At 38.6% G+C, this 10,162-nt stretch overlaps 1 protein-coding gene across 1 annotated transcript; it reads right to left on the reverse strand.

The window, feature by feature from the left end:
• Positions 1 to 450: 450 nt before the first annotated feature.
• Positions 451 to 7,403, reverse strand: LOC137102793 (pro-opiomelanocortin-like). The gene is made up of 3 exons (XM_067482659.1): positions 7,192 to 7,403; positions 4,622 to 4,751; positions 451 to 3,883 (listed from the first exon to the last, which is right to left on the reverse strand). Exons 2-3 carry the CDS (start codon positions 4,739 to 4,741, stop codon positions 3,104 to 3,106), a joined length of 900 nt encoding a protein of 299 aa, XP_067338760.1. The 5' UTR covers positions 4,742 to 4,751; positions 7,192 to 7,403; the 3' UTR covers positions 451 to 3,103.
• Between the last annotated feature and the right edge of the window lie 2,759 nt (positions 7,404 to 10,162).

Here is a 10,162-nt window from a genome sequence, read left to right on the forward strand (position 1 = left end):
ACAGTCCAGTTTCCCCCATTATTTAAATTTTTTAATTTCTTTTAATTTTTCAATGTTGTATAGGTATGTCCACACATGCCAGTCCAACAGATTGGCTGTTCGTGTTTACTCTTGTCAGTGCAAACGTGTCGAGTGAGTGTATTTGTTATCATCTATCTTTTTTTTTTTCTTTTTTAAATAACCAAACTCTTCAGACACAGTTTACAGTTTTTGTCCAGTGACTTTCCATTATGTTAATGAAGAACAAGAGCAATGTGCAGCTGTCTAAACCTTCCAGTGGCACCTTGTAAAACTGTCTTTTCAGAATCTTGCAACTTTGCACTGAGGATGTAAATCTTTCAGTCTGCTTGTTGTCATTGCATAGTGCAGTGTAAAATTAACTGACAGTAATCCAATATTACTTTTGCCATTAAATGTCTGGTTAATGGATCTGTTTAAAATGTAGTGCTGTAGGTCAAATCTATTCATTCTGTGAACTTTGCACTTTAAAAACTGGTTCCCTAGTGACAAGGCAGCTTTTACATGGAGAAATGCCTTATGAGCGTCATGACTGACTTTGCATGCTAGTGATTGTTGCTGTGTTGTACAATAAATTTGTCTGTAACCAAAACAAGTCTGACCTGAGTTTTTTGGTTTTTTTTTTCATTCTTTAAAATTTTTGATAAAAGTGAAATTGATTGCTGAAGGCAGCTGTCATTATGCAGCATCACACAGGGAATTAAGAATCAAGATATTTGACCGCAAACACATGACCGTTGGTGAACTTGAGTCATCTGTCAAACAAGGTGACACAGTATTCACAGTATTCAGCAGATGTTTAGATGATGTTCTGCTCTATATATCTCTTACGGCTAGTGTTAAGTTGCCAGTACACAGCTCAAATGAATGCCTGTATTGTGTATTTGCCACTGGTGTGTTAGTCTGATGGTGAAATTCAGTGTGTATTCTACATGTGTCTTTTGCAGTCTTCAACAGAATATAGTACAGATATTAAAGGACCTTAAGAACTAGGATAGACTGGCAGTAAAAAGCAGTGCGCTGAGACCCTCATCACTGTACGCTCAGGTTGGTTTGTCCTCTCCGACCTCTCGCAGGCTTCATCATTGGCAGTGCTTTGTTTATAAAGCTATTCTTGGGCTGCTAGCAGCATAGATAATAACTAGGCAGTTTGTCCACAGAGCTGAGTTTGAATCAAATTTGGTACAAAAACTTTTGCATATGCAGTTCCCTCTTTCATTTTAATATTAATGAAAGTACGTGATATATCTGTATGTGTTACTTATTTTATGACTGAAGCTTACTGCCTGCCTTGGCCAAGAGATTTTTTTCCCCCTAGTAAAATAATGTTTAGCTACATAAATTTAAAAAACTGAGGAAACAAGTTAATAAAGGAACAACAAAAAGTGTCACATGGCCATTTCAAAAGCCTTAACAAGATTCTTTTGAAAACTAAAGGGTCAGTGGTCCAGAAGGACTAGAAATCTTAGGCCCTGTCAAAATGGCAGATGTTAAATGAGATAAAAGGCTTCACTGTTGCTACTTCCTTAAATAGAAAATAACAGAGTCATCTGCATCTTTCGCTGTCCCTCAGATGAAAGAAAGACATCTTCAACTCAACATTTCCACCATGAAACTTCTACTTTTCCCAGGCAGACCTTCAGTACAACAAAACATTAGTGTCAGCATAGGGCCTACAGTTATTGTCCCCACTGAACGTTACTGACCACACGTCCTTTGTCTCAAGGGCATTCAGATTTGCTTTCGACGTCAGAAAGTTCTGACCCTATCTTCTGATTATGCAAACTAACTCATTGTGCATTCTGTCATATCTGCAATGCCCTGATGATTGGGCTGTCAACATGCACAGTCAAACCCCTTCTAGACGATGCAAAATGCAGCAGCACATCTCATTTTTAATCAGGCAAAAATTAAACATCACACCACCGTTCAGACCTCGGCACTGGCTTCCTGTAGCCGCCCACATCTGTCCCATCACCACACAAAAAATACCAAGCAAAAAACTTCAGCACATTGGTCCCACTATGGTGGAACGAGCTCTTAAACTCTGCACGCTCAGCAGCCTCACTCCCATTATTCAAAAACTGCTAAAACACAACTCTTCCCCAACTTTCTAAGCCCTTAAATATTAAAAATAAATACATTAAAAAATTCTTGAACTAGCTGATGAAACCGAAAAACCTCACACAGCACTTTCACTTTGCTTTAAAGTTTTCTCCTTGACTTAGATTTTTGCTGCCTTGTACCTCACTTGGATGCAGGCATCTTCTAAATGACTAAATGTAAATGTATGTTGAATGGTATAGAGTGTGACTTTGTTATTGTGTCCTTAGTGCTCAGTAAAGATGGCATCTCAGGCTTGTGTTTATTTCTCTATTATTTATTTAACATAATGAAAACCGTTATAGTAGACTTATTTATTGCATTGAAAATTGACAAAAGTGGTGAATTCCCAAGCTTCTTTTCAAGCAGACAAAATTACACACAAGCTAACATAACTCACATTTTGAGTGTTTTTTGTTGTAGTGTAATGTCCTGTTCAGCCAGTGTTGATATGTCATTGCTCTCGTACATCTATAATGTTATATACAGTATTTTAGTCTTAGTTCCAAAAACACCATCCCCTTAACAGAAATTGTCTGGAAGCTTTTTCATAGCCTATCCCAAGTGGCTTTAGTAATTTCTTTGTAGTATGTCGTGAAATCCGTCAATTGCCATTTTGTCATAAATAACAATTATAATTAATGATCATTTCCCCAAATTCTATATAAATGAATATAACTGTTTTTTAATCTTTCCTTTAAATGGAATGGGATTCAGTTGAGTTTCGTAAAAATATTCTGAGAAATACAAATTGAAAAAGTAACTCCTAGGAAAGCTTTCAGTTAAAGGCCAAGAAGGTCAAGGCAGTTGTTGGGTGCATCATTGCTTTTATTCAACAATAAACTGCCTTGTTTTTTATCTTTAGTAAAGGTGTTCATGAAATAAACCTTTGGCTCACAATACATTCAACAGCATGCTTTTGTTAGTTAAAAAATCTGTAAAATTAGGATGTGGGCGGTAACATGCAAATGTTTTGAGACTACTACACTAACCCACCCTCCTCCTCTTTTCTGCCCCCTATTTGTCCCATGACCCTCTGTACATCTTTTACTATAATATTCCTGAAGGCGTTGACCATCTGGCCCTTAGTTTCTCTCTCCCATGGCTTCATAAATGCATTGTTACGTTTAGAAGCAGGTGGGCCCCCCCATCTAAAGTGACTCATGTTATAGGTCCCATATTTTCTGCCCTGCAGACTCAATGGGCCAGATTTTTTCAAGCTGACCTTCATCCTCTTCAGTTGCTGGTCTTGAGGACTATTTTGAGTCTGGTCCTTCTTTGCTTCCTCGCTCAGCTGCCTCCGAGCCAAAGGGAGAAAACTCCCCTTAGAAGTGTCCCCTCCCTCTAGTGAAGAGGCAAAGGCTTTGATAGGCCGTCGTTTACGACCAGGGGGTTTCCCCCAGCGGAAATGCTCCATTGTATAGGAGCGTCTGTCCTTGTTGTTAGTCTTAAGCTTTTGTATCTTGTCTGCTGAAGGTTTTCCCCAGCGGAAGTGCTCCATTGTATAGGAGCGTCTCTTGTTGTTTTGGGCCCTCAGCTTTGGCTGTGGTGTCTTGTCTCCTGAGGGTTTGCCCCAACGGAAATGCTCCATTGAGTATGAGCGTCGCTTGTTGCCGTGAGATTTCAGATCTGGCTCAGATGGCTTGTCTTTGAATGCCAGGGTAGCCAGAGTGATGCAGAGTAGGAGGTCTTCATCATTGTTGACCTTCAGGGCTAATGGAAATTTGTTCTGCATCACAGACAAGCAGAGATGAATACAGTCCTGTGTGGAGGAAATCCCAGAAGCAACATATTACAGTCAAGAACAAGTAGATTTATATTGCAACTGTTTATCTATAGGTCATAATAAAACATTTGCTGATTCTTTTCCTTGTTTTATAAAATGACACGATAGAGAAAATGACCGTTGTGAAGTATCCAGTGGCATCTTCAATGTTTTCTCTTTTTTAATTTACTCCTTGTGACCGAAATATACTGAATCATTCATTTAAAAGTAACAAGCCTGCAGACTAAAGGGAGTCCAAACCTAGCGAAGCTGCTTTTAGTATTGCACTTTCCTATGTTTAAATCAAAGCTGAAAACATGTTTGCCACTTTGAGGTAAGATTTAGTGTAAGCCCTAAATAAGAGTGGCTTTATCTTTATTGATTTAGTTTCTATTAATTGTCCATTCTTCTGGACACGTCTGAACACTGTCAGAGCACTGATGATCACGTGGTGTGATCAAAAGTTTCAGAAAGGCTTTTCATGGACCTTGAGTTCACATTGTTTCACATCTGCTTCCATGATCAACAATTTTGACGCTCCACATTTGTTCTGTTACTTTTGAGGCTAATTTGTTTTCTTGACTTTTCCTCTTTCCATAGTCCGTTATTCACAATTGCTTCTACTATGAGTGAAATTTGCTACACAAACAGCTCCCTCGCCCTACTTAATGATGGCGGTATGAGAGATGGAAAGAAAAGCAACAACACAAACAAGGAGAGAACAGCTTAACCTACCACAATCCTGCCCTTGTTGCTCAGGTCATTTGAGATAGAGCTGTCCCTACACAGTGACCCAAACCCAGGGACGCACGCACATACCATGATCACCACTGTTATCCAACACAGACACACCATCTTCAGCCCGCTGTGGAGGACAGAAACACAATGAAGGGTTTGAGCAGAAAAAGAGGTAATGTGACAGCAGGGAAATTCTCCTTGGAGCATCGAGAGCTTTAATTGCACAACAGTCCCAATATGCACAAATATTCACTTGATCTTTCCCTGAATAGCATGAAAGTGGTGCTTTTGTGAAGAAATACAGTAGGTGTCTTGATCAATGCACTTAAATAACATTTCTCTCTTCCTTATGTAACTTAACTTGTCTCACCACTCTTTAAGGTGATTGGTTCTTTTGTAGCTGTGTGTCACAGCTGAATAATAACTGAGCTCAAATACCAATGAGCAGCATCTCATCCAGCCAACATCATGGCATATCTGTCAGATTTGAGTCTGGGAAGCCCTGTCCCTTATTTTAAAGTAGAAAAGCTGGGTTTTTAACAATTAAGGTCTGGTCTGCGGAATGTCCCTTTATGACCAGGTGAGAACAGTTGGGAATGTGTAGCTGAAATTATTGCAGCAAAAGAGGAATCATGTCAGTTACTAAATGTGCAGGTTTAATTCTGCTACAAATATTTAAGATTGGATCATTTTCAAAAATAATTTTCCTTCAATTGGTGTGAAAAACAGATCGGTCTCTTTTGGTCATATTAATAATAATACAAAAAATAACATTTTGCAAGCTTTCAAAGAGATTGAAATTGCCATTTACTGTTTATATATTTGACTATTACCTCACTATTATTAATAACTTTTCTGTCAATTTCAGAGCAGGTCTGGCCCCAAATGCAGAAACAAGGCAAGTTCATGTTTGAAGAAGTTTATTAATTAAAGATCACAGCCACGCGAGCTGACAAAAACATGGGAACAGGACCCCAAACAGGAAAACATGGGATAAGATAAATAGCTAAACACTCTTAGATTCAAGCCACAACTTCAACAGGTGACACAGAAAAATCGTAACTGAGTCAGGTAAGTAACATTAACAGTTTACCAGGAAGCTGGTAAGTAGTTACAATTTCAACATGGGGAGAGATAAGTAACTTCTCTCAGTCGATAAAGCAAGACAATTAATGAGGGCAACAAAGTTTTTGGCGAGTAGTTGGAGTGACGGAGGTTACAACATAAACAGAGCTGAGTATTGAGTCATGTGTACGTGCGTACATGTGTGAGCAAACTAAGGGCTGTTTATATGTGTAAACCAGATCAGGGGACATAGGAGACCATGGAAAATAAAAAGTTCAAGGCAAACATTAGGACAATTTCATTGGTAGTGTTCAGTCTTCTACAGCTATGAGAGTTTCTTCAGAAGGTCATATAAAAGTTATTTTAAAAATTATTAGTTTCATGTATAGTATGAATTTTCAGCACAACCCTCAGCTAATAAATTACTGCAATGAGTTGAAAGAGTTCACCTATTCCCGCCCAATGTACTGTAAGTGTTGATAAATATTTCTGTTGGCTCAAACATCTGTTTTTTTCAAACTCTATCGTTCATCTTATAGCTGAAATTGTGACTTTTTCTATCATATTGACCTAGAAATCAATGTGATGGCAAACAACTTGATGCTTTGACAAAAAGAAATAATTTATTGAACAATAAACAAAATGTGTAAGCCTCATTGCCCACCCAGTTATTTTCATATAGTCCATAAACTGTGTTGATGTATCAATGATTTTTCAAGTGGCTCAGCATTTGTAATGTAATATAGTAATATGTTTATATGAAGTCACTGAATAGACTTCTTAATTTTCCTCACATACATTTTTGATATTATTAATCTCTAAACCAAGAACTGAAGGTCGCTGTGGTAAAACTTTTATTAAACTGATTTTGTGAGTGAAGTGAGCAAGTGTAAACCTCTCTGCCACAAAACCAGTGGCACTGTTACCATCTGAACCCCTTTTAGAAAAATCCCAACTTTTCCCATTTCTTAGGCAAAATATCATTCTGGTGGGTTAAATTTCCAACTATGGATAAATGTCTTTTCTCTCCTTTGTTGGGAAATAGTTTCTCCCACCAAGGAGCGACTCCTCGGTGGGCCATCATGACTCGGACAGAGACTCATCTGTACACATCCTACAGTATGAGTCACTCAGCTGAGCTCTGCACAGAATTAATCAGTTAAAAGAAACCTCGGGGGAAGCAATTAAAATAAAATGAAAAACTTAATGGAATATGGAGTTATTTAAATGTTTTATGATTCACATCACTGTTTGTGGAAAAGAAATCCAAATATAACTGTGCATGCTCGTCAAAAAGCTGAAGGGCAATCTGTGTGAAACAGAAATGCACTTTAAACATATCAATGCAGTTGCATGTGTCAGACAATCATAAATCAAACAGTCTGCAAAGGTCTTTAATGATTGGATCATTGCGTATTCATTTAGAAAAACAAGAAGTTGCCAAAAATCAAACAATCTGTTATCCATGCCAAAACAACAAGAAGACGGCTCGATTGCTTTACCTTTTTTACACGCTTCCCTTGTTGTCCCTGTGTTTGTCCACAGATTTTCCACAGTGGAGATTCTTAAACTGTGATCCCTCTCCCTCTCCTGCGCTCTCTCTCCCTCTCTCTCTGTGATGAAATCTTCAGTACGAGAGGGTCGGCTGCTGCTTCCTTTTTATAGAGGCAAGAGGTATGGAGATTGGTGTCTCAAGGCCTTTGGGTGTGATTGAGGTAAGGGGTCTCCTGCTCTTCTCTGGAAGGGGAGGAGTGTATATTAGTGTGTTTGTGCGAAGGCCACCCACGCAGATTTTAATCAGTGGAGCGGCTCACGTCACCAGACAACAAGTGAAGCATTTGCTGCACGTTGGGACTCAATCCTAAATATTGGGATGGTTGTCTGTGCATGTTAACAACGTTATATTTTTACAAAAACAGCTTTTGTTGTGGACTTATGTCAGCCCTGACTATCTAAACCTAATTATTGACATCCTAATGATGGGAGCTACATCCTTGCAAAAAGGTTTGAGCTGCAGTGAAGTGTGCAAATCAATTTCATTGACGGGATCATTTTTCAGTGGTTGTTGTTAACAAGTTGTGCATGTGTCCCTGTGTGGAAACTTCATTAGGAGGATGTGAGTCACTGTTTAGACATCATTATTACACCTTGAGCAGAGAACACACACACACACGCACCCTCATAAACAAAGTCAGTGCTTTATAAAAGAAAAGTTTATGCTGTCGAGAAGAAAATCTCTCCTTTGACCAGTTTTATTTCGCTACACATTCAGCTTTCTGTTTATTGCACAGCTTTATGTACAAATTAGGTTTAATGCTTTCAAAATGAGAAATTCGCATGTAGAACAACCACAACGAAAGAAGTACAAACAAGAACAAAATGACAAAGAGAAAAGACTAAAATCAACATAAACAACAGCTAAGAGTTCTTGGTGGGAACACTCATGAGGAATTTGACCTGTTACGCTACTGCATGATTAAACATATTATGATAAGATTCGGCTTACACAGAGGCAACATCAATCTGGTCCGGAGGAATGTTTTTCATATTCCAGCTGGCGAGGGGTCTATTGAATTTTCATTTAATCTTACAGATTTTTTTCTTTGGCACTCAGCAATAACATTTCTCAGCGTTTATCAGCATTGCCATGACTATAGTTTAAGCTGAGGAAGATACTCGATGTGCAGAAGTTCACTGGGAAATTCATCTCATCCACAGTATCTGTGATAGACATGATGTCATTTGGAAGAAGACCAGGTGGACTGGGAAGATGTGCCTTTCTTTAAGCCACATTTAAAGCAGTGGGGAAATTTCCGTTACAGTATAGTAACAGTAAGTAATATTTTATTATATTTTTAAGATTCTGTTAAAGAGTAACACAGATGGACAGCAAAGAGAAGACAATATGGCTAGAGGTGGACGAAGGACAACAGAGACCACATGTCCCTGCTTTAGAGGAATAATAAGTATCGTTATTTTGCCGTTTCCTTAGACAATTTTTACTGTGTCCTTAAAGGATGAAGTGACTAAATAATGAATAAGACTTGAATAAATATTGAAAAATGTTACTCAAAGCACAGCATGTACCTCTCATGACTAATAAAACGTTGAAATGCCAACAGCTTCCTGTTTTCCTATCTACTACTGCAAAAATGACACAGTTACCATGTATAGTAAACATGTAATTTAATAATTAAAGTGTATTGATGAATATTTAGCATATAAAACATACTGTGATTGTTTTATTGGCTCCTTTTTGTACAATGTTACTTTAGCCTGGTGTATTAAGGCATCTCGTTGACCCACAAAAATGCTACAGTCACACAGTAAAAGAAACAGCAATACAGGAAGGTGCCCAAGAATGGCATCAAACTAAAAAAGCACTTAATAACTTTTTTACGTACAAACATTTTGTATAACATCATTGGACATTTTTACTAAAAAGAATTCAAATAGATGCAGTAGAATCTGAGAGGTTGTGTATTTTTATCCCATGCTTTCTTCTCTCTCGTCAAAACCTGGTGTCTACATTCCCTTGACTCCTGTGAGGTTAGTTGGAGATTTTAGGAGTTTAGTCAGCTATCCTTGACCCATATATGTTTTTTTGTTCAAATATCTTTGTTTCTGCTTTTCTGTAATTGGTCTGTAGTGCCCCCCTCTACGAACACTGTGTGGTCGCCTGGTGAGACTGTCAGTGATCCTCTCCACTGTGTTGATGTGAACCTAAATTTCGTGCAGCATTGCCGCAAGAAGATGGGGCTGGATGGTGTTAAACACTGTTAGGGCTTCAATGAAGAAAGGATTTACTTCAATTACACAAATGGGTTGTTTTTCGGCCACAAGTTAAAAATTGTTTCGTGAACTTGTGGCCGGTTTGTCTTTTAGTATTTCCGAGGTCACAGTGTTTCTGACCTTTCACGACCAACATCAGTTCATTCTTGACTTCAAGTGGACATTTGTGCCAAGTTTGAAGAAATTCCTTCAAGCCTTCTTGGACCACGGCAATGGGACAGACAGATGGACAGCAACGACTTGTAAACTTGAATCAGTCAGACAAATACTACACTTTGCGTGCACATCTCACCTTTTTATGCCACTTTGCTTGTACCTTTTCTTCTTACTGGCCTTGTACCTCACTTGTAAGTTCCTGTGGTGCTGTAGTGACATGTTAAAGATGACTCAGGACTGAAATGCAAGTGGGTGTAATTCTCTCTTCTCTCTCAGAAACAAGTGACAAAGGCCCCACAGATTTAACCTACTTAACCCCTGTGTGTTGTTCCGCTGTAGGTGGTGTTTGTTCTGGGCAGCTCCTGCTTGTGGATTTGAGTTACTGCTGGATATGAATGTTAAAAAAAACAAAAAGGGGCCTGCTTACTCAGCCACCTCTTCAGTTGGATGCTAGAAGTTAAAAACAAATGGAGATGATGCGTTCTAACAGCACTTGGGAGTGTAATTCATCTCTCCGTTGATGTG

The sequence above is a fragment of the Channa argus genome, chromosome 17 (genome assembly GCF_033026475.1).
Source record: "Channa argus isolate prfri chromosome 17, Channa argus male v1.0, whole genome shotgun sequence".
Classification (NCBI taxonomy): domain Eukaryota; kingdom Metazoa; phylum Chordata; class Actinopteri; order Anabantiformes; family Channidae; genus Channa; species Channa argus.

Excerpts from the sequence above, each read along its gene's own strand:
- LOC137102793 (XM_067482659.1), bottom strand. The coding sequence starts at position 4,741 with ATGGTGTGTCTGTGTTGGATAACAGTGGTGATCATGGTATGTGCGTGC. Across the intron at positions 3,884-4,621 it reads GCAACAAGGGCAGGATTGTG|GACTGTATTCATCTCTGCTT; the intron begins GTAGGTTAAGCT and ends TCCTCCACACAG.